Source organism: Musa acuminata, chromosome BXJ2-6, assembly GCF_036884655.1.
Source record: "Musa acuminata AAA Group cultivar baxijiao chromosome BXJ2-6, Cavendish_Baxijiao_AAA, whole genome shotgun sequence".
Taxonomy (NCBI): domain Eukaryota; kingdom Viridiplantae; phylum Streptophyta; class Magnoliopsida; order Zingiberales; family Musaceae; genus Musa; species Musa acuminata.
This window is the reverse complement of record NC_088343.1, coordinates 17,716,094-17,743,650: the sequence shown is the minus strand read 5'-3', so window position 1 is coordinate 17,743,650 and position 27,557 is coordinate 17,716,094. Positions and strand designations below refer to the sequence as shown.

The 27,557-nt window shown below is 36.1% G+C and overlaps 2 protein-coding genes across 5 annotated transcripts; both read left to right on the top strand.

The window, feature by feature from the left end:
* The first annotated feature begins 241 nt into the window (after window positions 1–241).
* LOC135615152 (RNA pseudouridine synthase 7-like) lies at window positions 242–11,366 on the top strand. 4 transcript variants are annotated; one of them, XM_065113275.1, is made up of 13 exons: window positions 242–406; window positions 518–561; window positions 650–727; window positions 1,001–1,101; window positions 1,745–1,832; window positions 2,683–2,743; window positions 2,912–2,994; window positions 5,380–5,445; window positions 6,402–6,458; window positions 7,963–8,088; window positions 9,932–10,167; window positions 10,824–10,942; window positions 11,040–11,366. In XM_065113275.1, exons 1-12 carry the CDS (start codon window positions 292–294, stop codon window positions 10,924–10,926), a joined length of 1,158 nt encoding a protein of 385 aa, XP_064969347.1. In that variant the 5' UTR covers window positions 242–291; the 3' UTR covers window positions 10,927–10,942; window positions 11,040–11,366. The 4 variants fall into 4 exon arrangements, with proteins under 4 accessions (XP_064969347.1, XP_064969346.1, XP_064969345.1 ...); XM_065113274.1 differs by having other exon boundaries at window positions 2,683–2,761; window positions 11,019–11,366; XM_065113273.1 differs by having other exon boundaries at window positions 243–406; window positions 2,683–2,761.
* Window positions 11,367–19,310: 7,944 nt separating this feature from the next.
* Window positions 19,311–26,418, top strand: LOC135615151 (serine/threonine-protein kinase PBS1-like). The gene is made up of 5 exons (XM_065113272.1): window positions 19,311–19,657; window positions 20,085–20,290; window positions 20,549–20,738; window positions 23,240–23,631; window positions 25,698–26,418. Exons 1-5 carry the CDS (start codon window positions 19,537–19,539, stop codon window positions 26,181–26,183), a joined length of 1,395 nt encoding a protein of 464 aa, XP_064969344.1. The 5' UTR covers window positions 19,311–19,536; the 3' UTR covers window positions 26,184–26,418.
* Window positions 26,419–27,557: the final 1,139 nt, after the last annotated feature.

Genomic DNA, 27,557 nt, shown 5'->3' with positions numbered 1-27,557 from the left:
GAGAAAGAAAAGAGCTTTTTTAAGAAAATCGCCCAATCAAAATTTGATTCAAGATCTTGCTATTATTATAGGAAGATATAGTAAAAAGAAAATGATCTTATAAATAAAATGAAGCGAAAATTAATAAATGCATTTTACCAGAAAATAAAAGGGAAAAAAACAACACGTGGGTATTTTCCAATGAGAAATTTTCCATACCTCCAACGGTAAAAAAAATGTTGGACCGTCGGAACCGGTTATGTGGGTGGTGGCCGACACCCGATACTGGCTGTGCACAGCCAGGGATGAGTCATGAGCGGTAGCGGGAAGCGAAAGCGAGACGACGGCGAAGAGGCGGAGATGGAGGCGATCGTGTGGCAAACCCCAGCCAATCCTCCCGAGCCCCACGATTACATCTTCCGCAACGGTAAACCTTAATCCCCATCTTCACCTAAACCCTAATCTGGCTTTTCTTTCTCTCTTCTTTTTCTCTCTTGCTGAAATAGCCAACTTAATAAAACGGCGAACTGCGTTCCAGGAAGGCGGTACGTGAGGCCCTACTACTTCGAGTTCATCTCCCACGTAATCAGATTGATTCCTGTCCCCTTTTGTTTGCTTCGTTCATGTCGATGTTTCATGCGAGTTTGCGTTGACGTCTATGTTTATGTAGGCTAAGAAAAGATGGGCCGGAAAGACCATTGTTGATCTTTTCGCCGAAGAGTTCAAAGGACGTTCTTATGACTACTATGTAAGAGTGACGCTTCCTTTTTCCTTCTTCGCCCTTTCCCAGTTCTAGTCTTGTTGATTACGAAAAGTTCGATCTTTTTGTGCTCTCGTGCTTGGAAAGGCACTGCCTTTCGGATTTGACTGGAAAATTTATGTTTTCCCTCTTCTTTTTCATTTGTCGATTAGGCTTCGTTGCTTTCTTTTGGAGCTTGATTAGTTTGGACTTAATTTTTGGTTGGTTGAGTGTGTGCTGTGCTCTCTGCTATTTTCTTAGGTTCTCTGTTGCTTTTGGTAGGTCAGTGCTGTGAAGTGTGGAAGAATCCGAGTGGATGACAAGATGGTTCACACATCATATGTTGTTCAGTCATCTCAAAAGATCAGCCACTTTCTTCATAGGTGTGCCTGCTTGGTAGTAGTTTAAAGAACATACTTATTTTACTTAATTGTTCATGCCTCATTTTCTCGTTGCATTTTATTTTGGTCACATTGTCTGGAGGCTAAAAGAAGGAGAGGAGCAATTCTGAGCTTCACTTTTTTACTTATGAATGAGGTGAAAAAGGTGCTGCAGAATCAATTCCCAGTAAAAGAAAAAAAAACAATTGGAAGATTGCAATAGTCAGCAAAAAATAGGAGAAAAAATGAGACAATAGAAGCAAGCAAATCAAGTTATGTGCTTAGAAGATATTGCAACCATATTCTATGACCAATTTCCCTTGATTTAAGATGAATGCTTTGTACTGATCATAACTTTGATACAATATGATGGTTTATGCTGCACTGTATGATAAGCTTCAATAGTCAGTTTTGGGGCTGATTTTCACCTAGACTAACAGAAAGTTAGAACTGGAAGAGATGTAAAAATAATTGAGACAGAAGGAGATAAAAAGATGAGATAGGTTTGGCCGTGCAAAGGCTTAGTATTAAGCTCTTTGTCATGGGTTGCCTTTTTTTCTTGTTAGTTGCTCCAAGAAGAAGCTCAACATTTTGTTTTGTCATATTTTCACAAACTAGCATTTAGAGAGAGAATTTACTCATGTAGGCATGAACCACCAGTATTGGCTGGAGATGTGTTGGTCCTGCAGAATGAAGCTGATATATTGACAGTCTACAAGCCAGCATCTGTTCCAGTAAGTATGTCTGGTGCTGCAAACTTTTCTTGATGAAAATTTTTTAACACAATGTGTTAGCATTGTGATAGATAGTTTTCCAACATTTTCCCTGTGTAGTCCTTTTATATGAATTATCTTACTGTACCTATATAGGATAATATTTTCCACCCTATTTTATTTTAGAGCAATTAATTATTGGTCTTGTGTTCTAATGTAATATAAATATGAGTTTACTTATATGAATCTGAGGTGTAGTTAGGAGAGATAAAGCAAAAGATATACATGATATGCCTGTAATCAATTATAAATTCTCTGTTAAAGATGCATCCATGAATCATAACTGTCATGAGATCCAGATGCTTTATTGGCACGATCAATCTTTGCCTCTGCATATTGCGGCAAGGGTCTGTTTTCATCATTTATCACCTTGTTTTCTACTAATGGAGGTGTCAGAATATCATGAGCTATTTCGATTTATCTTCCTAAAGTTCTGCTTCTTATTAATAACGAATAAAGCAATTGCAAAAATTGCATTTCCGGAGTTATCATATAAAGTTAAATACAATTAATTATTTGCTCTTGTTTTTAAAAAGTTTCTAGGTGCTTCGAACAATATTATTTGTAAGTTTATTTACCTAAATTGTAGTTGTAGATAGGAGGAATGAAACAAAATATATGAATGACATGAATGATAGGCTTGTTGTAAAAGTATAAAGTCTCAGTTAAAGTTGCATTTATGACTCAGAAATGTCACAGAAACTAGATGCTTTATTGGAGTTATCTTCCTAAAGTTCTGCTTATTGATTACCAATAGTTTGACTGCCAAAACAATTGCAGGAAATTTATTTCTGAAGGTGATTATGTGCAGGTGCATCCATGTGGTCAATATCGCAAGAACACTGTTGTTGGCATTCTGCAGGCTGAGCATGGTTTGGCACCTTTATACCGTATCCTGTAATTGAAGATTTTATATTGTTTCTGTGTACAAATTTGATTTGCAATCCTCTTCAGTGTTGTATATAGCTCCATGGTTATGTTATTTTTGTGAGCTAATTCTATATTTCTGTCTTCCTTGACTTGCTAACTTATTTTGACAGCTGTGCATCGGCTAGATCGTCTTGTTTCTGGTCTTCTTATCTTTGCAAAAAGTGCTGACAAAGCAGACTTCTTAAGACAGCAGGTGCTCTGTAGAGCTTTATTGTTTTCTTTAATGATTATTAGAAAAAAAACACAACTTCTTATCTTTGGAGTTGTGACATAAATTAGAATTTGAACTATTTAATGTTCTTTTACCTATGAAGCACAGGTTCCTTGAAATGCTTCCGTTGTTTGTCTCATGACTTCGATACTGACATTTGTGAAATACTTTCTGACACATGCTGGGTAGTTCAGAACATACCGCTTGTGTATATGTAGGACATGTGAATCTTTTGCATAAGGTTTTAGAAAGTGTTGAATGTATGCGTGCAACTTGGACTTTTGAACTTGCTAATTGATGCTGTATGTTATGATGCTCAACCTTATCATCTTTCCTAACATACCTGACATGGCATGGGCGCTGGTGTTGGATTTGCATCAAACTCAGCTGATAATCATATTGAGTCATCCAAAAATGGGTCAACTATGTTAATTAAGGCCAAGATATTTTAATTCTGGTCAATGTCATGCAAGTCAATAATGAGAAGAAGATGATACACAGCAGGCAGCAGTGGTCGGGTCTTGCAACAGTGCCTTGGCCCTCTGCCTTTGCTGTGCTGCTATCACTGTCACTTTGTTGTCTCCACCATTGATTTGTGCAGTCGACCATTGTTACTGCAGCCGTAACCAGAGAGAGAGAGAGGTGACTGCAATAAATTTGTGAATAGGTGACTGCAATTATTTGTGCCTCAGGGGCATAAAGATATTTGAAATCTGATGAGGTCCCATCCAAGATATCTTCTAAACTGTATCTTACAATATGCATCTTGGTTGTCCATTGAAAAAAATAGATAACAAGCCATGAGAAGAGAAAAGGAAACAAAAGAGGAGATACAAGAGAAGAAAAATTAGAAACAATAAAAAGCATATGCTATGTTTAGATTAAAGTACTGTAACTTCAGAAATATTCAAATATATTTAAAAAATAGCAAAATATTTTTCATAATTTTAAGTGTTCTAGTAATTGTATATGATCATTTTATATTCTCTAAATATTTTAAAACATATAATTCTATACATTTTAATTTGGTCTTATTTTGGTCTATATCTTAAATTTGAACTTCTTTAATTGTATTTTTGCATGCTTAATTACAATGGTAGTCATGTCAGACATTGAGATCTCTTAACTATATGACACTTGTATCTGAGTTTTGGCAAAATAGGTTATATGTTTGTGTCTGAAGTTTTATTAACAACTGCTACTTCTAATAAGTTCCCTATATGATGCTTATAGATTGTTTATGTAATAGAAAGCACAAAATCATATTAGCATATGAAAATATAGACATATTTACCATGTTGTATGCTACTTATGTAAGATGTCATTGTAGGTATATCTGTTTTAGTTGTCCCATGTTTGTATGTGCGTTATATATCCTCTTATCTTTCTTGTTTACTTGTATATGTATCATATCAACTATTTATTCCAAGTTCAGTACTTGTATGTTCATAACTAATTGAACTCTAGAGTTAGTGTTCAAACTTATATTATCACTTAATCAGTTAGACAATCAACTAAGCAACTTCCAAACAGAAATATCAATTATGTTTCAACAGGCCAGGCTTAACCTCTTTCTGCACTATCACATTGGCCCATGGATGTGTTATTTTTAGTCGCCTGATATGTAATTTGGGTGCCATTAACATGTTTTCAAACCATTTCTGAGAGTTCTCTACTCTGAAATTGAAAGGCTAGCTTTCAATTGGGCTCAGCTACATTTCACCTTTAAATTTTCTTTACTATTTAGATGGTGTTTGGGACTTCTAGCAAAGGTTGATAGTCAAAATTGTTTTTTTGCAGGTTTTGGATCTAACATGTATTTCACCTTTATTATACAGATATTTGTATACATGCTGGAAAGTACTTGCAGATGATGTTTCACAATTTTCCTCCTTGAATGCTTTGCTTTTGCATTTTGACTGTTGAGTTCCTTTTTTCATTTCTAGGTCTCATATAAGCATCCATGTGAGTTTGGTTGGTTTTTGGACCTAACAGGATGATATTGAAGTTATTATGAATGATTAAGATGTTAAAAATCAAACTAATTATCCTCGCTGGGAGCATTATTTTCTAATAGCCAACTTCTCTTTTTTTCCCTTGAGGTGTGTCAAAAGATTCCATGTGACTTTGGGATTTCCTGTTGAATCTAACTTGATGATGGTGAAGTTATTATGCATGAATAGTCAGGCTAATTCCTTAAGTTTTTCTTAGGTGGAATATGTAACCTAATCTTGTTATCATTTTTACCATCATAATCAACTCTTAATTGATATGAAATTACAAACTAGGCATTGTTAAGAACATGTTGCCACCTTTATTTAAAATGTTTCTCTCTTTTAATATTTAACAGTGTTGATTCTGCTGCAGGTTGAGGCTGGGTTGCTGCAAAAAGAGTATATTGCTAAGGTTATTGGGGTATTTCCTGAGAAAGAGGTACCTAACACTTTACTATCAAAATGAGATACCATTATTGACATTGACAACTTAGGTCACAATCCTCTGCTTCATCAAGGGTGTTAGGATATAACCTTTTCTTTTCTTATTATCAGATGCCTGTTGCTTGAATCTAATGTGTTCTCTATTAATGTGATTTCCAATATTTTATGATGTATTAAGTAACTATAGTTCCCTTTTAGTTTTTCTAGATAACCACCTTATAGAAGTAGATTTCTTTTAAGGATTTTTACCCAGTTTTAGTGAGATCTTTACTTCCAGCCCAGGTTGATGGGGTATTTCATGGATGAATTTGTTTACACCTACAATATGTGTATGCATCACAATCTTATGTTACACATTGAAGGTGACTTTTTTGCAAATGACTGGTCACTGCAAACTACAAATGTTCTGCAAACAGTCAGAAAGTAAAAGTAGGCCGCTGGGGTCATGTCCCCTGCTCTTATATCATGATGGCATGGTTACACATGAGTTAGTGTATTATAAGAATGATGGGTGTGTTTATTGAATATTTCTGCATAAAAATGCAGGGGCCAATTAATTGCACAAACATTTTGCAAGGGTCATCTTCTAAAGTTTAACTAGAAGTAGGTGGCTGGCATCATGTTCCCTATTCTGTATCATGTTGAAGTGCATATGATTGTCAACATGTTATATTTTGGGCCTTCCAATGCTATGATTGACAGAACTGGTCTTGACTCGACTCTTAACTTAAACATTGGTTTCTGTTTCTTTTTGCATTGTAAGTAGCTTGATAAGCTTGAAAGCCTCAACCAAATATAATTGAATTACCTTAGAGAAAGGATTTTGTACTTCGATGATTTCTTATATAAGGACCCTTCATTATAGGAATAGGAATCCTTAGTTGCTATCCCTTTTTATGTCATTAGTACCAATATTCACTTTTTAATTGGATCTTTTTTTTTCTCTTCCAGGTAGTTATTGATGCAAATATTTGCTATAACGCACGTGAAGGGAGGAGCTTTGTGGAGGTATGGAAATATTATTTTCTGTATAATAGTTTTGTTTGAACCTGTACATTCTTTTTGTTTGATCTGATGTCCATCGAATTCTGTGCTGTAGTGCACATTCACTGAATCACTGGTCATTGTAAGCTCTTTGTTTGTGTTTCTTTTGATTGCTAAGACCATATAGTTTTTGACATAGTAAAATACTTCCAAATTGATTTTTTACAGTAGCAGTTAATAGATAATTAAATAATTATCTACTTAACTTAATTAGACAATTAAATAAACAAATAAACTCAATATATTGAATACTAAGATTATTTATCAGTTTGTTCATCTTTATTAGTCCTTAATAAAACGAATAAAAAGCAATTGAGATGCATTTTGCTAGCATTGTTGATTGTGCACAAAGTGTTTGTTATTGTTTTCATAGAAACATGAAATGTAAACAAAAAAGATGTGGATTCTTTTTCATTAGAGTCAAGTCAAAAAAGTGGATATGCAATCCAATTTTTTAAGCAAGAATATTGGTATGGATATAACTGACACACGTGTTTAAGGTTAAAGTGAAACTTTCTATAATGGGGTATAACAAGGAGAATGCAGAAGATAGCCATGGAGAGGATAGCAATGGAGAAGATGGCTAGACAAAGGAGAGCAATCAAAGGAAGAGTGGATCAAAGGGAGACCTCGTCAGAGAGAAGAGCAATCGATGGTAGAAGAGTGGCTGAAGGAAGATAAATAGAGTGTGAGAGAAGACCAAAGAGAAAGGGGTGATTGGAGGAAGAGGAGGCGGAGATAGAACCTTTGAGAGGAGGGGTGGAGAGAGAATGGTAGCTGGAGGGAGATGAAGTAGAGAGAGGGAAACGAGAGCGGAGGGGATGGAGAGAGAAGAGTGGTCGAATGGAGAGAAGACGGACAAAGGACATTGGAGATGAGGGGCAGGAAAGGTGGTGGTCAGAGGGAGAGGAGGGGTGGAGAGGATGGACAGCTGGAGGGAGATGCAGAAGTGGAGAGGTGGGGATACAGGAGAGGAGGGCGTGGAGAGGAGACAAGAGGGAGATGAGGGGCAGAGAGGACGGGGAAGGGGTGGAAAGAGGGTGGTTGGATGAAAATGGCACTTCCTTTCTCCCCTCAATTCTAACTTGAAATTGACATATATATGCTCCAAATAATAAGAAATGTTTAAGTGGAGGGTATCTTAGTAATCTTTATCATGCTGTCAAAATGGAGCAAATTTATTTAACTTGGCCGGCTTGAGCAAAATTATCCAAGAATGGGGTGGGCCAGCTTGTCCATTTGGCTCTTTTAATGAAATCGATGCAATAAGTGGACTGGACCAGTCAGTGGTCTGGTTCTAAGTTTTCTATTACGTTTCTAGCCACACTTTTTGTACTTTTGTATCTTTTATAGTTTCTAGATTTTGCCTTGTGAATGATCGTTCAGTGATCTGGTTTCGCTTTCATTTTAACTAAAACAGTGCCATTGTTAATAGAAATTTCAAATGTCGTAATATTCTATTGTGCAGATTAATGACAGTTGCATCGATAAAGCCTTCAAAGGAAAGACTGCATGCACAAAGTTTACTCGGATTAATACCAATGGAAAGTACAGTCTAGTTTTGTGTAAACCGGTCACTGGACGTACTCATCAGGTACAGGGTGTTTTGTTCAATGAATAGGATTTTCTTCTCATTGATAACTGAAATCTGGTATATGTATACCTTTCTGGATGCTATTTAAAGAAGTTTCTTATCATTCCCACAAGCATGATTTTTTGTTCTTTCTTTTGTGGCTGATAATTTTGTAAAAAACTTGTTATGAGAATATTATGTAGCTATTTGATATTCTCCTTTAACCATTTTTTTCTATTTGGTTTGATCCAGTTCTAGGTTTAGATTTTTGGTTCCCAGTTTCTAGCATTTTCAATGTATTTATTGGATTAGAAGTAGAAACAAGAAAACAGCTTGAGGTGGTGTTACCTAGATTCCTGGATAGTCGCTTAGTTTAAGCAAAAGACAACCCACAGCAAAAGTAAGCAGTTTAAAAATAACTGTCTTGCCAAAAAAGCTTCCAAACACAACCAAAGAGTAGCCTAGATCTTGATTACACTGAAGAATGCGACCCTTCACCTCCATTATTCAAGATATACAACCGCACAGGAATATCAGAACAGCAGGGAATAGACTCTGATTCCTGTCCTTCCTTTCGCCTACAATGTCCAACCATGCATTGTACAAGCATTTAATTCTAATAAGCATGCTGTCAAAATGTATATGTATATATGTGATGGAGAACTTTAGGTTTATAAAGGATTTTAGAAGAGTTTATTCTTGGCAAAGAAATCTGCAAAAAATCATGAAATACTTGGCCTAGAAAGAGTTGTGTAAAAAAATGAAGTCTTTTGGTCTTTTTAGGTGATGACTTTGGTACCTTTGTATTAAGTGCACTTTTTTTTTTTCTTCTCAGCTGTGATAAGTTTTTTAAAGCTATTTAGTTCTCTTAGAAGTTGCATTTTGGGTTTTCAAAAGACATACAATTTCCTAGAAGTCAAAGGAGGAAGTCTTGGAGGTTATTCTTGGGGATCACTATCTTCATTGATTGTATTCATTATTGTACTAACTACTAAGGTTCCTAAACCCCTATAAATAGTGGAATTTATCAATGGATAAAACAGTTCAGATTTGAATAAACTTGCATCTTCTCTCTTGTAGTCTCTGACACTCCTCTCTTGCTCTTTTGCTCTCTCTTTCCTCTTCTTTCTGTTCTATATCAATACACTGGAAGAGAACCTTTTATGAAGTCCGTATGCATATATATATATATATATATATATATATATATGAAGGTCATTGCACAATAGACCCCAACAAAGTCTGTTGCTTTTAATTCTCCTCTGTCCAGCATCTCCACCATGATTTGGTTGATCCTGGCCTACCTCTAAATATAGGGTTCATAAACAAACTCCAAATTTGCTTGTACTGTAAATTGTTCTACATATGACAGTGTTAGTCTACTTCATATTTTCTCTAGCTAATAGCAATTTTAACTGAGAATTATTTATTTATTTCGAAATGAAATTCTCAGTGATGAATCACAGCCATTGACTTTCAAGCAATTTAAATTGTTGTTTTGCTTTAAACAGGGTTGCTGTTTTTTGTGATCTTATCATGTATCTTTTGAAGCTACAACATTATTCCCCCACTGTGACTTCACTATCTGTGCATTACCATAATTCTAGGCATGCTTGTGTTCTTACATACTTGGTGATACATTTCAAACTTATGACCGAGATAAATAAATAGCAAATGCCTGTGATTTTGCCTGAGATGGTGGCAAGTATCTGTAACATATGTCAGTGATGCTTAAATGTCCACTTCTATTTTCAAGCAAGGAACCTTCTTGTTTCACGACTTTCTTTCTGTCATATTTATGCATCTTTTGTGTTTCAATTTAAGATATTTATGTGATTGTCTACTCAATTTTGTAATCATGCAGATACGTGTGCATCTCCAATGTGCAGGCCATCCTATAGCTAATGACACGCTATACCGTTCTGAGGATGTTCCTTCCCGTTCTGCTAATGGAGTTGGAGCTGATAGAGCTGCCTCAGGGACATGCAAGCCACCAATGTCTAATTCTCATAAAGATGATTCCTTTGCTGAAGATTCTGCCAGTGAAGAATTCAGTATCGATCCTATGTGCACTAATTGTCCAAATTTGCCTCCCAAGGGGTATGGTTTCTCTCATTATATCGGCCATTGCAATATTTTTGTTCCTCGTATCTGTTGTTCTCTTATTTATATGACGCCTACTAGAATGTATGGTTATTTGGTATGATAATTTAATTTAGATTCTTCAGCAACATGCATTTGGTCATCTAGATTTGATGAAGTCCTATTCTCGAATGTTGCATCTGCTATAAATCAACAGAAGTTTAATGAAATGGGAACTACTAAAATATGGATGCAAACAGTCTTACAAAAGTAAATTAGAGAACACCCTGGGTCTTGCTATGAAGCAAGAACTAATCTGACACGCTAATTTTATTCAAATGTGATGTTATTGGAAAAGATGGCCAACAGAAGCAAAGATTAACAAATACTAGTTGCTTTGTCGGCAACTGAAAATTGATTCAAAGTATTGTGCTCCCATGCCATAAGTTCTGTCAGCTGATCTGAGCACATGTTGATTCTTTGGTGCTCTCCCTGAGTCTTTTTAACAAATTGCAATTATGTGTTATATTAGATCAATTTTCATTTCCTAATCCTATATTACCAATTACATTGCAAATGATTTCCCTTTCAAGATTTTGCTGGTCTGCATCTGATTATCTGAATGCTCTTTGTTTTGGCCTTGTTGATGTCTTCTTCATATACTTCTCTTACAGGTACGATGAAGATGAGGAGGGCATATGGCTTCATTGTGTCCGGTATTCGGGACCTGGTTGGAGTTACGAATGCCCTTATCCTGATTGGGCTCATCTCTGCTGATTAATTGGGTTATTAGGTGCATAATCTGTCACATAGCATTCGTTATTTCATCAGTTGCCTTATTGCATCATTCTCGTATAGTTTATCTGCAGATCAATTTTCTAATCTCGCAGCTTGGAGTCCTCCCCGTGGACCGGTCTTGCTGAGCCAATGACATTTTTATGTCTTGGGAGGAATGACCACTGCGAACTATGGAAGCGTTTCTCCGATATTCTTATTTATTTTTCCATAATATGTCAACGGATTAGCATACTGTTTGATCTCTCTCTCTCTCTCTCTCTCTCTCTCTCTCTCTCTCTTTCTTTTTCTCCAAAACATTGTATGTTTGGGTGCTCGCAGATAGACTCAGGAATGCAACCCGACAAGAAGTTGTGCGCGACATCAAGCTGCTCGAGGCTGGCAATGCCGCTGATCTCCTCCTGCAGTGTGTCCATAGTCTATTTAGATGTCTCGATTCATTGGGCTCATGAGCTTGGTAAGACTCCTCGACGTTATCTCGCATGCAAATAGATTGTCACCCTTCCATGCAAGTAATATAACCGAAGGTGGTGAACTCCCAAATCTTCTAAACTATGATTCTTAAAGCATCTCCGATTTTTGTATTCAAGTCTTAGATACAAATTGGAACAATGCTGTGCAATAAAAAAAGGCTTGAAAGTGTTTCGGCCATTCGCATGGTTTCTAAATCAGCAACATTTTTCAAAAACATCAGCACTCATTATCACATCCAAATCGTTGTCTGTTTCACTTAATTCAGTATTCACATTAAACCTGTAGGCTTTGACTCAACGACCCTTCGCCGCTCCTATTGAGCCTACGATGTTTTAGTTGTAGAATCTTGCGACCAAGGTTTATAATATCGAATTGTACTGTTTGGTACGAGCGGTATGTATCGGTTCGATAAGTTATTGGTGCATGGATCGTTCGTTATCGGGCGGTACATTTAAAAAAATCTTATATCGGACGATAAGGGGTAATATCGGGTGGTAACGGTCGAAATTTTGATCGTTATCATTCGGCATAACTCGGTAATGGTTGATTTCGATCGTTATCGCTCGATATAATTCGGTAACGATCGATCGTACTATAATAGTGATACAGTGCTCTCCAACGGTCAATTTGACCATTGGAGCTCTTTCTCATTATATTTAAGTCATTTTCTCTCCCCTATTTCATTATACTCTCTTAAACTCTCTCTTAAATCAATTTTTTTCTCTTAAACTCTGAATTAATTGAATTATGATTTATAAAACAATGATTTATGAATTAATCGAAATTTGGGAAGATTAAGAGGAAGAACTTTCTAATCAAGAGGTATGTATTTATTTTATTTAATTAGAGAGTAATTAAGATTTTTAAGATTATGATTAGTATGTTTCATGCATATTAAATATTGAATAATATTTATGATAGTAAAATAAGTTTTATTAAGTTTTATTAAAATTATTTAATGTTACGATTAGTTATTTTAATGATGATTTAATTGAAATTTATTTAATTTTATATCAATTCAATGGCTTTAATACCTATTATGGTATTTGTCATCTTTATAGTGTTGAAAGAGAAGTAATTAGTGAAAAATTAATTATGTTAATCGTATAATTAGTGTAGATAAATGATGATTTTATCATAATTTAAATCATATTGGATTAAAATTACATATTTAATGTTTATGTGTTTGACATATATATGATGGTAAAATAAGTTTAATTATGTTTTATTAAAGTTATTTAATACCGTGATTAGTTATTTTAATGATCATTTAATCAAAATTTGTTCGATTTTATGTTAATCCAATATCTTTAATACCTATTAGGGTGTTTGCCATATTTATAGTATTGAAAGAGAAGTAATTAGTAAAAAATTAACTATGTTAATCGTGTAATTAGTGTATTTAATGATTTTAATATTTTTTTATGCATGTAACATATTTATGATGATAAAATATGATTAGTTATGTTTTAATAAAATTATTTAATATTGTGATTAGTGATTTATGATCGATATTTGATCAATTTAATACGTTTATATTTTATAGTTTATTTGATTTAAATTTGGTAGGATCATGGCACTAAAGGAACAATCACATGATGATGCATGGGTTCATTCCCGAAAGATAAATGAAAACCGTCATCATTGGCAATGTATTTATTGTGACTATATTGGCAAGGGTGGAGGAATAACTCGGGTGAAAATGCATTTGGCTGGTGGGTATCCTGATGTTGCAAAATGTAAGAATGTTTCAACGAAGATCCGTAAATTATTTCAAAGCAAGCTTAAACAAGCAAAGGAAGATATATTAAAAAAGAAGGTAAGAGTTGAGGAATAATATCATAGGGCTACACAGGAACCAGTTTATGATTAGTATGAGGGTTGCGGCGATCAAGTCGACCCAGATCTCACAGTTGAGATTCGTGCATCATTGGAGCATCAGTATACGATTGATGAAGCAATGAGGCATCGATGACCTGACTCACAATTGGAGCATGGCAGTGGTAGTGGAATCCAAAGGTCAACCAGGCATGAGGCAACCAACTGTTCCTTCTTAGTTAGGCCGAACTAGTAGCATGAGGTATGGTGGACTCCGTGGTTTTATGAGAGGTCTTGGCAGGAGGTCCGCATCAGATATTGTTGATATTGATCCGCAAGCCTATCCCCTACAAACAGCGAAACAGACACGAATTGACGATGCATACACAAAAGAAAAACAACTGGATATTGGGAAGGCAATCTTAAAATGGTTCAACTTCTACAGGATTTCAGCTAACACAGCCCAAGGTCCATATTACCAGAGCATGGTCTTTTCTATTCAAAAGTCTAGCACGGGGATCCAACCTCCAACACCAAAGGAGATTTACGGCATGTACTTAGATGAGGAGGTTGCAGAACTAAAGGATTGGATCAAATCCTTCAAGAGGCAATGAGACGAATATGAGGTGACATTGATGTGTGACAGTTGGACAGAATCAACAAGAATGAGTATCATAAACTTTCTTATTTATTGCAATAGAAGAGTGGTGTTTCATAAGTCTGTTAATGCTTCTGAAAAAATCCAAGATGCAAACTACATTGAGAGCTTGATAGACACTATGGTAGAGAAGATTGGACCATAGTATGTTATCCAAATAATAATCGACAATGAAGTAAATTTCAAAAAGGTCGGTTTGCAATTGATGGAAAAAAGAAAAACTTTGTTTTGGACTCCATGTGCAGCTCATTGCATAGATCTAATGCTGAAGGATATTGGTGAGTTGGATGCGGTTAAGAAATGTGTAGCTCGAGCATAATCAATTACAAAGTTTATATATAATCATCATTGGGTCCACGCTTTAATGCAAAAGTATATAAATGGTGAGATACTTCGACCTGGAATTACTCGGTTTGCTACCAATTTTATTGCATTAAAGTCATTACAGCAAAAAAGGTATGGCTCGAAGGCAATGGTTACCTCACAAGAGTGGTCTAAATATAGATATTCAAAATTGAGCGATACAAAGAAGATAGAAAAGTCCATTCTTTCTTCTAGATTTTGGGAGACTACGATAGAAATCATAAAAGGTGTGGAACCATTTTATATTGTCTGCCGTAAGATCGATATGGACAAGCATCCACATATGTCGTATCTTAAATATATGTTGATTTCAACAAAAGAGGAGGTCAGGAAAGCATCCAAAGATGATTTTAAGGTCGACCAATGTGTACGAATCATTGATCGTCGGACCGAAGTTCATATGGATCAAGATATCCATAATACAGGTAAATTCATATTCAGAATAATTTAATTTATTATTATTTAGATAATAAAAAATCATACTAACAAAATTATGTGTTGTAGTGTATTATCTAAACCTGGCAATTCAATATCGAATTACTCTCGGAACGTAAAATAATTTCTTAATGACACTATAAAATGTTATATATCGGCTCTTGCCAAACACTACTGAGGTAGCTAATGCTCTTATGGAGGATCGATTATTTCGAGAAACAGTTGGTTCATTCTCCGACGTTATAGCTGTATTGTGTCGTTACACTATGGATCCTGGTGAGGAAAAGTTATGCATATTGATTATCAATTATATTTAATATTAATTATTTGTTATGCTAATAAAATCTTATTTATATCTTTTTGCAGTCGAGTGATAGCTACAATTTGGAGGGGATGCATCACATTTAAGGAAGGTTGTCGTTCATGTACTTTCACGGACAACAACATCTAGTGGTTGCGAACGTAATTGGTCAACGTTTGTATTGATTCATACGAAGGTCCGCAACAGACTCTCCTACAAACGGTTAGAGAAACTAGTATATGTCCATTATAACATGCGGCTAAAATTGCGATGTGTTGAGTTGGATAAGGAGCCAAAGGAACCAGATATTGATCTCATTGACCTCCAATTCTACAATGAAGATTCAGAGCCAATGTTAGATTGGGTTGAAGCAGTAGAGAACCAAGAGGATCCTCTACTTGATGAGGCAGGAGATCCTCAGCGTCCTTCACGTTTTATCACCGAGGCAATAGAAGAAGAAGAAACACAACCCCAATAGGTAGAAAATCCCCCTCGATTACAATGTGGTAGGAGTCAAACCTCTCGAGAAACTACCGACACCCAACGGTCACACTCATCCGCCCAACGTGCAAAGGCATAGGGGAAGGCAGTAGCATCAGTTGCATCATTGGAAAGAATCAAGTTGGGCGATGAGACACCTTCACAATCACATTCAGCAACTCGCTCGGTCCAAAGACATAACAACAACACGGACAGCAGTGCCTCGACAAATGATGGCGGTGATGCCAGGCAGTCGTTGGTCTCGTCTACATAACCTGAGGGTGGTGAATGGACTGAGGAGCAATATTTTACATATGTCACTCAAGATTCAGATCATGGAACTCGACGAGATACTGGTTAAGTTTATGCGCGGAAGGGAAAGGGGAATGGGAAGGCAGTGGATGAATATGAACAAATGCGACAGAGCATACATGATATAGACACAGAAAGAGGCTCATCATATTCACAGCCATCGTATTATGGAGAATCATACGGGCAACAACAGTATGGTGATAGTTGATCATCCTTCTCTGAGCAACAATGTGATACAAAACAACAGATCAGTAGCGAAAGTAGAAGCTCTGACATTCACCAATATATACCTCAAGAGCTGCCTCGGACAAATATGATTCATGACGATCAGTCTACGATCAGCACCACATTGATGCATTAATGACATACGGTGTATCAATACACTATGTCATGGGATCAATTTCATGATTGGGTCCAACAAACGCATCATATTGATATGCAGGTGTATCGGATCGAGGACCTCGATCCACCACCTGTGGAGGCCCGTCGTTCGTTTTGGTGGTAGAATCAACAATCAGGTATATCTACGTATGTGATTATTTAATTCATTTAAATTTTAGAGTTTATATTGTAACAAAATAGTCTAATAATTCAAATGATTTTTCTATAGATATTTCAATATATAACGGGCTGAAATACGAACCTCGAACAAGACTACTTCAAAGCCTAAAAAAAGATATGTGATATTATTCTTATCTAACTTATATTGATTTTGCTAAACTTATACTATTACTATATTTATTTGTAACTTGAAAATCCTATTCTAATTTTTTTTTTATTTTCAGGTATTTTCAGAGGGTTTAACGGACTGAAATCAGGTGTACCGTTCGGTACACTTGAGTGTACCCCTCGATACACTTGAGTGTACCCCTCGGTACACCGTACCGTATTGTACCGAGAGCCTAGGTCGAAACATCGGTACGGTATGATATTGCGAACCTTGGTTGGGACAATCACAAATCCTTGTTGCATCTGTGACCACAAATGTCTTCTGTGTCAATAATAGATCTTTGTTGGCAACTAAGGAATCTTGTTAAGGATCTTAAAGAATTAACTAATCTTTACTTACAATACAAAAACATATTATTTAGCCAATCCCTCTTTCTATACGCAGTTGAATGAATGAAGTTCTGCAATTGGTATGACTGCATGTCGAAGTAGTAACGAAATTATATATTTTGTTGTCTAGACTTGGAAAAGTTGACCGATGCCTTTTCGTTTTCTCGGTTTAAACTGTAGGTGAAATCGAAAGCAAAGTTGATTGACATGTTTTTTCTTGAGCTAATCAACACATTAGTGTTTTGTTGATGCTAATAATATATGTATAATGTCGCTGTGACACTCACATGAGACCATGTTTGTGACGGTGATAAGAGTGGAAGTCGTGTGCTCAAATTGGTGTTGGAATACATCAATGCATCTGCGTTCATACTTCACGTGAACATGCTCGTTGGAAACACGCGCATGAAAGGGATGCTGTCGTATTTTGTTTTATTGGACTAAGACACAAGCAACTTTATTGTGACTGAGGTGACAGATCCAGACTTACCACTAACCTAAAAGAGAAGATATTTGATCCAATCAGCAAGAAAGCTCATGGAGAAGAAATCAAATCAATTTAATGTTGAACATTCTTTTATCTCCTGTCATTAAGAATTGCACACCCCACAATTTCCTATCATTCATCTCTACTCGCATTCACATTGATGTCAAATTGCCCCCACCAACCATGTGGCATTGTCCCCTCAAAACTACTTGTTTCCATGGTTGAAATCAGTGTTCCAAGTAATGTGGCTTTAGCTATTTTAGAGAGAGAGAGAGAGAGAACATGAGGCTTGGTAAAAAAATGTTGATACGTTGCACCTCTATCTTAATTTTACTATATAAAAGTGGTCAATGACTTGACATTATAATCGGATTAATACTATTCTTCTGTATCTTCTCCAAAACATGAACTCCTTGCAGAAAAGTGTGGGTGAGGGTGATGTATCAATCCTTGGATCAGTCACCTCTTATTTCTTCTTTTATGGCCTAGTTTGAGTATGAAATAAATTGATAATGTCTATATGATGGCTGAATTAAGCAGCTGAATCATCTTCACAATTAAAAGGCTACCCTAATCAATACGAATACGATGCAATGATAATGAAAAAAAAAAATCCTATAGGTTCTTTAGAACCACATTTTATAATAGTTTGACTGATTGATTGATTCTTAATGCTGGAGACAACAAGACCTTTGATCCTCCATTTCTTGGTTTGACGCAAACGGACTCGTATCATTTCATTATAATTAATAAATATTTTTTGAAAAATCAATATATCAAAAGTGGATGTTGATTCGCGTTGTGTCATTCACTAGATTGAATTATCCTTCAAAAAGATTAATTTTTGGCCTTTAGACAACATTAACACTCCTTTCTTTGCCTTGTTTTAAAAGATGATTCGTATTTTTTTTTACATTATTGGTTATCATTTTGATTGAATAAATATTAAAAGTCCCCTTAATTATTTTTTGGAACTCTCCAGTGAATAAAATGTCACATCTACTATGAATATTGTTATGTTTGTTTCCAAAGTGAAATGCTGAAAATATGGTGGATTTAAATATAAAATACTATGTGTAGAATCTATAAAATATAATATGCTATAATTAAATAAAATAAAAATTGGGTAAATTCTTGAAAATAACTCATATTTTTGAAAAAAATCCTAATTAGTGATCCAACTTTCAATTTTTTTTTAAAATGATGATATTACTCTTGTCGGCCATTATCTTCTATCAGAATTGTTGCTTTCACTAGACCTACCCCTACGTGTCTCGTCCTCGTTTTTCTTGCTCATGACATAAGCAACCATTGGCCCATGTCGTCCTAACCCTCGCCCTCAATTTTTCTCGCTCATGACATAGGTAACTATTGGCTCATGTCGTCCTAACCCTCTTCTTTGTTAACTCATTGAACCCACCCCTATCTCCACGATTGTAGCCCTCTTCGCTTGTGTCTCCATCGCTTATCACTTGCGTCGTAGACAAGGATGACAAGAGTGAGTCCAAATGGATAAAGATGAGAGGAGTTAGGATGATAAGGTCAACAATCTCTTATGCTACAGATGAGAATAACGAGAGTAAGACACACAGGATAGGTCTGATAAGCCAGTGGAAGTTAAGACGTCATGCGATGGTACCCGAAGTAAAATAATATTTTTATATATAAAAAAAAAGACAATGGTAAGTCAAGACGTTATGCGAGAATTTCTCAGATATTTTTTCGAAAATTCGTCCATAAAAATTTACATACTACGTATACAATACAAATATACGTCCGTCAATTTCCATGTGCATTCCCCTGACACGTACTGTTCCACGCGTCAGAGAATTTACATCCACTTTCCATATTACAAACAGTACTCGTAATGTATATTTATTCGCGCATTAATTATATGAATATAAATATGGAGTGCGATACATGCGTCTGAAGCCGATGCGTTAGGCGGCTCCTCCACCTTCCCCCCCCCCCCCCCCCTCCCTTTGCCTTCCGCGCTGAAGTCTCACACCCACAGCCTAAAGGAATTAACACCTTCTTTCTTCGGATCACCTCGACTGGATCTGAAGAACGAGAATTCCGACAGAGTTTGATGCCAGGAAGCATTTGATGCGGTGATTGCGTCGAAATTGAGCGGTAATCGAGTGATCTCGATGAGAAATCCCATCTTTTGTGGTCGTTGTTGAGCAAGTCTGGATCTTGGGCGACATGGGTTGCTTCCCGTGCTTCGAATCGGAGGAGGCAGCGCAGCTCAGTCACGTGAATGATTGCGACCGCAAGAGAGAGGAGCAGCCCATGGTGGCGCCCCCCGTCGAAAAGTTGTCCTCTGGTAAGTTTTAGGCCCTCAGTCTATGAGATGTTGCTCCTAGGGGATCTGATCCGTATCCGAAGAGTTCTGCATCTGATATCTTTCCGATCTCTGAGCTGGATGTCGGGAAATATGATTTAGATGACTCGGTAGTTTTGTCATCTCTCGTGGTTTTGCCATCTTCCGGGATACTCGTTTTCTGCTTCAACTATAAAGATGGATACTTGAACCAGATGAAATTTGTCATATTCTTTTCCTCTCCTCTAGATGTTTATTAGGTGTGTGATTTTTCTAATGGTTGGGTTTGCCTTGGAGATCTTTGTTGAGTCGGATCTCGTCTATTTCGAAGTCATTGAGTTCCACTTGATGAGATGACACATTTCAGAACCTATGGCGTACCTCGAAATCTGCTTATTTTAATTTTCCTGACTGATTCATGACTTTGCAGGGGATGATAGAATACGGACCAGAAACGATGTGAATGTAAAAAAGGAATCACTGGGTCCCAAGGAGGGGTCTGATTTTGCTATTTCGGCACACACTTTCACGTTTCGTGAGCTTTCGTCTGCAACAGGTAATTTTAGAGCAGAGTCATTGCTCGGGGAAGGAGGATTTGGACGGGTCTACAGAGGTCGTCTGGAAACTACTGGTCAGGTACTCTTTCAAATGTGAAGATTTTTGTTTGTGAGTTAGTCAATTTTGATCTGCTCCTTTCTGCTGGAGTATTGATTAAGGCTTCATTAACCTGTGTCAAGCTTCACAGTAGTTTTGAAGTTGGTATTTTCACACTATGTAACATGATAAGAAACATGAAATATGGATTTAGTTGCATAGAGCTAGTGTTTCTTTGGCATTGAGATTGTAGCTGTACCTCTTTATATTATGGGGATGGATGTCTGGGTGTGCCTGCAGGTTGTGGCTGTAAAACAACTCGACAGAAATGGACTCCAAGGAAATAGGGAGTTCCTAGTGGAGGTCCTTATGCTTAGCATGTTGCATCACCCCAACCTTGTGAATCTAATTGGTTATTGTGCTGATGGAGACCAACGGCTTCTTGTCTATGAGTATATGTCCATGGGATCATTGGAAGATCATCTACATGGTACGATCTCTATATGCTGACATGGTAGTCTTAGTTGATTCATCATAAAGTGTGGGTCTTCTTTTGTTTCTTTCAGAACAGTACTCTTTGTTTGGATTACTTTTGGCTACATCAATTGTCACATTCTTAGGCTAAGTTGCTAATCTCTCTTGGATGATTTATCTTTTTCTTCTACTTATTTGTGTGAATTCGAAGATGCCTAGATTCATGAGTCATCCCATAAAGGGCGTATCCAGTGCATGAGGCTTCCGCTAATGCGGGGTGTGGGAAAGAATTTTTATAGGGCCTTATAGCGTGGAGAAGATTTATTCAGACTTGCTTCTAAGTTGATGAGATTCTTAGTCCCTTTTATAAGCTTCTTGAGTTTATAGGCATTTTCTTTCCTTAACATGCTTGTTTTTGGTCCTTATTGGCATGGGGAATGAAATGGATGTCCCGGCTAAACCTAAATAGAGGTTGCAGCTTCCATATGCAATTATGTATAACTTTAGGGATGTCATTTCTTCATTTACTCTTCACTTTTAAAATGAACATTTATAATTATATAATTAGTTAGTAATTATATTTTATAACTTCTAGGGATATAATTTCTTCATTTGTTGAGTCTGCATTTTGTAGTTTTATATTACAAAAACTAGTGTTAGGTAGGTACTATAAAACTTCATTTTTAGAACTTAACTTCTATCAGAAGATTTTCTTCTTACGTAGGAGAGCCATTGCTTATAAGGACCACATAATCTATCTCAAGTGTAACTACATTGTGATGATGCTTCACTTGAATTTCTCTCAATATATTATTGTGACTTATCATATGTATACTGAACATGGGATGAACATATTATTTCCTAAAATTAGGCATAATTTTTTTGTTCCTTTATGTTTGTTATTTTCTATGTGAATTATCATAATGGGCAATAATAATCTTATTCATGCATTGATTTTGTTATTATTGTAATATCCATGGCTTCTTTTAATACAAGGAATTTTACGTCCTTGCATTGGTGGTTCCCAAATGGATTGTATAAAAAAATTTTAGTTCAAATGGTGTATAGGGATTCTGTAACTTGCATCTTCATTTTCTACTTGATTGCAAAGAGATATTTCAAATTTCGGAGTTTTTATTGTTTTCATACATGGTTTATGCTCTATTATCATTTTGGTGGATTAGGAAATTAGCAACTGATAAATTTAAATTACTATGATAATACTAGCTGACCTTTTGTCATTGATTCTTCTCTGTATAACTATACTACTTTATTGCTTCTTGACACAAGAAATGAAATTGGCTTTCCTTCAATTTTTACGTTGTTAAATATTTCCAATTGTTTCCACGAGTGCGGTTTGACCATTTAACAGTTGACATATGACTTGTCAGCTTAACCTAATTTAACCTAGTCAAAGTAGGTTATAGTAGTCTACACTGTCATTATCCAGTCTAAGAGTCCTAAATCAGTTCAAACTTGTCAGATCACCTCTAGATCACACAATATTTTAGACAGTTCGGAGAAGTACTCCTAGAAGTTTAATACTCATTGAGGCATGGATGAGAGCTGGAGACATTAACAGCTTAGATAATCAGCTGTCTCCTTTTTCTTAGTTCAATTGGGACTCAATGAAGGATTGGTTATTCGCTGTATAATCCTAGATGTAGTAAAACTAGAACTAGATCAGGTTATAAGAGTCTATTGGCGGGTGATTTTGTAGCCCAAAAGGGATAGAATTAGTATTAGCCATGCTAAATTCTCCTTTTCTTATCTCTACTTCTCTCTTTTGAATCTCATTTTTGAACTTTTCTCCATATTCTCTTCCTTTGAGTATACTATTTTTCCTTAAAAGAAGGTGTTCGGAGAGAAGAGCCCCTTTGTCAGACCTGTGGCCATTGTACAGGGGAATCCTTCCCCTACCTAGGTGGTTAGTGGTTATGGAGGATATTTTCTACAATGATCTAGTAGCGATGTAGCAACTAGGATTTGGCATAGGTGCCTAGGATGGTAGGTGGCTAGGATGGCAATGTTGGTTCAGGTGGCAATGGTGACAGTGGTCGGTCCATGTGGCTGGGTTGACAATGCTGGTTTAGATGGTTAGGAGAACAAGGCTTGTCATGCATCAGGTATATCAGAGCTGGTTTCACATGAGATCTACTAGGGCTGGTTATGCATCAGCCTGCTCAGGGATTGTCATCCACGTGTCAAGGTGGGAGAGGCCTGTTGTTATTCCCCCATATCAATTGGCCATCATTATGGTATGAGAATAGGATATCTGAGTGTCATATTGCATATTTGCTTGACTTTGTTACACGACATTGGGATGAGCTATCTGGTTGATCATGATCGAGCTGCTTTATTGTGTTTTACCACCAGGCTGCATTATTGTTGAATGGTTTTATGATCGATTTACTTTATTTCTGAGCTATTTTATGAACGAGTTGCTTTATTGTTGAGCAGCAAGCTATTTGACAGCTAGAGATATTGTTATTAACCAACCTATTCAATTATCTTCAGACCTTCCACCTGATAAGGAACCACTTGACTGGAATACAAGGATGAAGATTGCAGCTGGTGCAGCCAAGGGATTGGAGTACCTCCATAACAAAGCCAGCCCTCCAGTTATATACCGAGATTTGAAATCCTCCAACATACTATTAGATAAGGGCTTCCACCCAAAGCTCTCTGATTTTGGGCTTGCAAAGCTTGGTCCAGTTGGTGACAAATCTCATGTCTCAACAAGGGTGATGGGAACTTACGGATATTGTGCTCCAGAATATGCCATGACTGGACAATTAACAGTTAAATCTGACATTTACAGCTTTGGAGTTGTATTATTGGAGTTGATTACTGGACGGAAGGCTGTTGAAACTACCAAATCACATGCGGAACAAAATCTTGTTTCATGGGTAAGCTTATTTAGTGTGGTTTTTTAGGGAATATTTGATCTTTCATGTCATAGTGTTTTAGAGGAAATGCTATTCCTGTTTTACTCCAGTGCTTTTCCACTTCATTTATCTTATATATGCAGTCTGTAGTACAGCTAGAAGTGTGGAGTGTCTGGACACTTCTGCTCAATATTAAATGGTTCATCTGTTTCTTCCTAGTAAAACTGAGACAGCCATGTGATGGGATGGTCTAGTCTCCTGAGTTCATTTATAGTATTATATTTTGACATCAAAAATATTTTAAGAAAGCATGTATTTTGTTAGTTGTTTGTATATGATAAAAGTTTAGGTGCTTAGCATGTTATTGTTGATTTATTTGAATGATAGAATGATGCATATTTGTGCTTTTGTACTATAAGCTGCTCTTATGATGTGACCAGATTTTTAAGTTTACGTCATGCACGTTTAGGATTGAATCATTAAATTTTACTTCATCGTGCAAATGTGTCGCGAGTGATGTGAAAGCATATGACTGACTATTTGATGCTTATAAATTGTATAAGTTTCAAGAAAAATGGTTTCTTTCACAATAGACTTAATATTATATTAAGGATTTCAAGGGTAGTAAATATTTGAAATGGTGTAGGGATGCCTTTAAATCCGTCAAGACGAAGACAATAAAATAGTATAAATTATACCTAGTAGTAGCCTTAGTGAGAGGAATATTGAATTAAAAAATAAAATGATTTTCATGGTACAATGTGTGCAAAGATTATATGTAATCATCTTATGAGAAATGTACCTTGGATTATATGTAATAATCTTATATGTAAATAGTGGTCCAACATATTGGATATAGTTTAATTCCACCAGGGATCTTATCTATAAGATGGCCTTGGGTTTAGTACATTTCTTAGCAAAATAACTATTTTATTTTCTTAATTATAAGTGACGTATCTAGGTAAAAGAACTTATTATAAAAATGTGTAATGAATAGAAGATTAAACTAAAAGTAAAAGATGAATATGGATATGTGGTCACACTTAGACATGACAATACTAGATATATTAATATAATTGATATATTAGAATCACATGATAGATATAGATCATATATGAGTTGCTGTATTTTTCTTTTAATTTTGTGGGGTGTGGTTTTCTTATCATCTTGATGTACAAGATGACATATTTGATTCAGCCTTACTTGCCTTGTCCTATAATGGAGACTCCTTGTATTATCAAGTATTTATAATACTCATCACCTCTGTCCCCTCCGCAGATGAACCTAATAGAGTAAATATTATTGATCCAGTTTTAGATATTCCTACCAGTGATCCTTATCTTTATGCAGAAGATGATGTGGTAAGACTGGTTCCAATGGGCAGGTACAATGCAGAATTAATTTGAGTGTTACAAAATTGTCAGAGAGAATTTTATAATATATGATTTTATTCATTTCATAGTCCCTTAAATTTGTTAGATGTAGTATTTTGAATTTTCTTTTTATGTTGGTGTAATATGGTGTCTTCCACTATTATTAATGATATCACTTTTGGTTATAGTATATGAGATATGATTTCACATTAGATGACCATGAGTTTTACTGGTTCGGAGAGATGTAATTGGAGTTAGACTAGTTTAATTCATGGATAATATGTGGCATCTACGTTGTACCTAGTTTTGGAGAAGGACAATGATATCATAGTGGACCTAATATTAGGTATGATAAGAAACTCTTTAAGTAATTCACTGATAGGATCAAATCACATCACAGCATGGAAGTCAACTACTGGACTAAGCCTCACATAATTAATTAGTCTGATTTTTTAATATGTTTGGCATTATATCTGATACAAAGTCATAAAGTGAGGGAGATCATACACGCCAGTTTATTGGATGTTGGAGGAGAATGAAGTTTGGTTTATAGAGCTAAACGTGTCTATGGCTTATATATTTTGGTCGAGTGATTCATACCGTCAAGTGATCCATTCAGTTACTACGTCTCAAAATTTTCAAAATATCCATGAAACTTATTACATTACATTTCCAGTGCATTTCAAAATATCACATATATGTGCGTTCTTACAGGCTCGTCCTATGTTCAATGACCGAAGGAAACTACCAAGTCTGGCCGATCCAAAGCTACAGGGTCGATATCCCATGCGTGGGGTCTATCAAGCTCTTGCTGTGGCATCTATGTGCATCCAAGAAGAAGCTGCCTCTCGTCCTGCCATCGCTGATGTTGTCACCGCTCTGTCCTATTTGGCATCCCAAGCATATGATCCTGGTACATGTCCCACATCTAACAATAGACCTGGTGGTGAAAGAAGAAACAGGAGTGCTGATGAGGGAGGTGGAAGAATGCCAGCTCTGAACGGTGATGCAGAAACTGCCCATAATTGGCAAATGAATGGTGAGAACACTTCAAAAGAGACAAGTGCAAACGTGAGGCAGGGCTTTGACCGGGAACGAGCTTTGGCAGAAGCAAAGATATGGGGGGAGAACTGGCGAGAGAAGACGCAAGCTAAAGCTAATGCAGAGGAAAACTTTCATGTCGCAAGTGCAATCGGATAGGGAATTTGGCAGAAAGCTTCTCTACCCATTTTTTTGTGTATAAAGAGTGTTAGAGTTGTGGGTCCTGGTTTCCTTCCTATGAAGATCTTTCTTTTCCATCATTCTTAGGAGATGTGAATGGTAACTGGGGACCTGGTATGCTGCTTGTAAAATAAAAGGAGTATTTATGAGGTGGAAGAAAACTATACATCGTCAACTTTCTACATAATAAATTTCCTGAATGGATTTTGCATTCTTTGTTGCAGTACTATGGGGTTTGTATCTGACTCAACTTTGGATGATGAATAGTTAAGAGACTTCTCTATTTTTTTCCTTTTATGAAGAAGCAATTGCAGTTGTTTTATCTTTTTGCTGCAGGTCTGCTTTCACCATAAGAAATATTTCGTGTTTATGATGATTTCTTGTGCAGAGATGTTTAGAAATATTTCATGTCTCCACGAGAAGTCCTCCCAAAGCTTAGAAGCATCCGTTGTAGTTGGGAGGCCGGAACAGATCTCTATGATGCAAAGCAAAGAATCTTTTCTTCTGTGATGCAATCAAGGCTGACACACTGATACAATTTCTACTGGTGATGCAATGTTTTGCCACACTCTTTCCATCTTTTCTCTCTCTGTTACTTTCCAAAGAATAAGGTTATCTACCCTTTCTTCTAATCTTTTTCTTGTTGCATCGGCCAAAAAAGTAGCAAGTCCTGTTGGATAGCAAAAACTGGTTTGTATTGTTTGGTTAAGCTTTTCTCTTTTTTTTGTCATCTTTGCACTTAATCTTCCATAAATTGTCATCGTTTATGAATGACTATGATCGATTGATCGGTGAGCCGATGATGTCTTCTGCAACGGTAGTCGGAGAGAGTGTGAACGTATGTATCGAGTTAAAGTAGCCTGAATCACTAATTAGTACGTCAAAAGCCCAATCAATCCCTTATTTAAAAGCAAAAAACTATGGCTCCAAGTGAGATTTTTTTTTTCCTGAAATAGCACTTTGTGTTTGTGGTTAATTTGCCCATTTTTGGTTTTCTATTTTCAGATCTTCTGCACTGTTTTTTTTTTGCAGGGTATATATACACTTGTCCAATCTTTTCTATCTGTCAATTCAGATAAAGTCAAGATTTATTTCTTTCTTTCATCTTAATATGCAGGGTCTTGTTATAAACATTATAAAAAAAACTCTAAGCATTTGATTCAAATTAAAATATCTCATTCTTAACCAAGTTCAAAAATCCACCAAAATCAATAATATATACATAATTCTCTATGGTAGTCTAACAAGATAAGTTCAAAAAAATTCTCCTCACACTGTGTGACAATTCCGAGGTGCATTAAGGACTCATCACACAATATTCAAACACAATAAATTTAGCTGTTCAATGAGGCA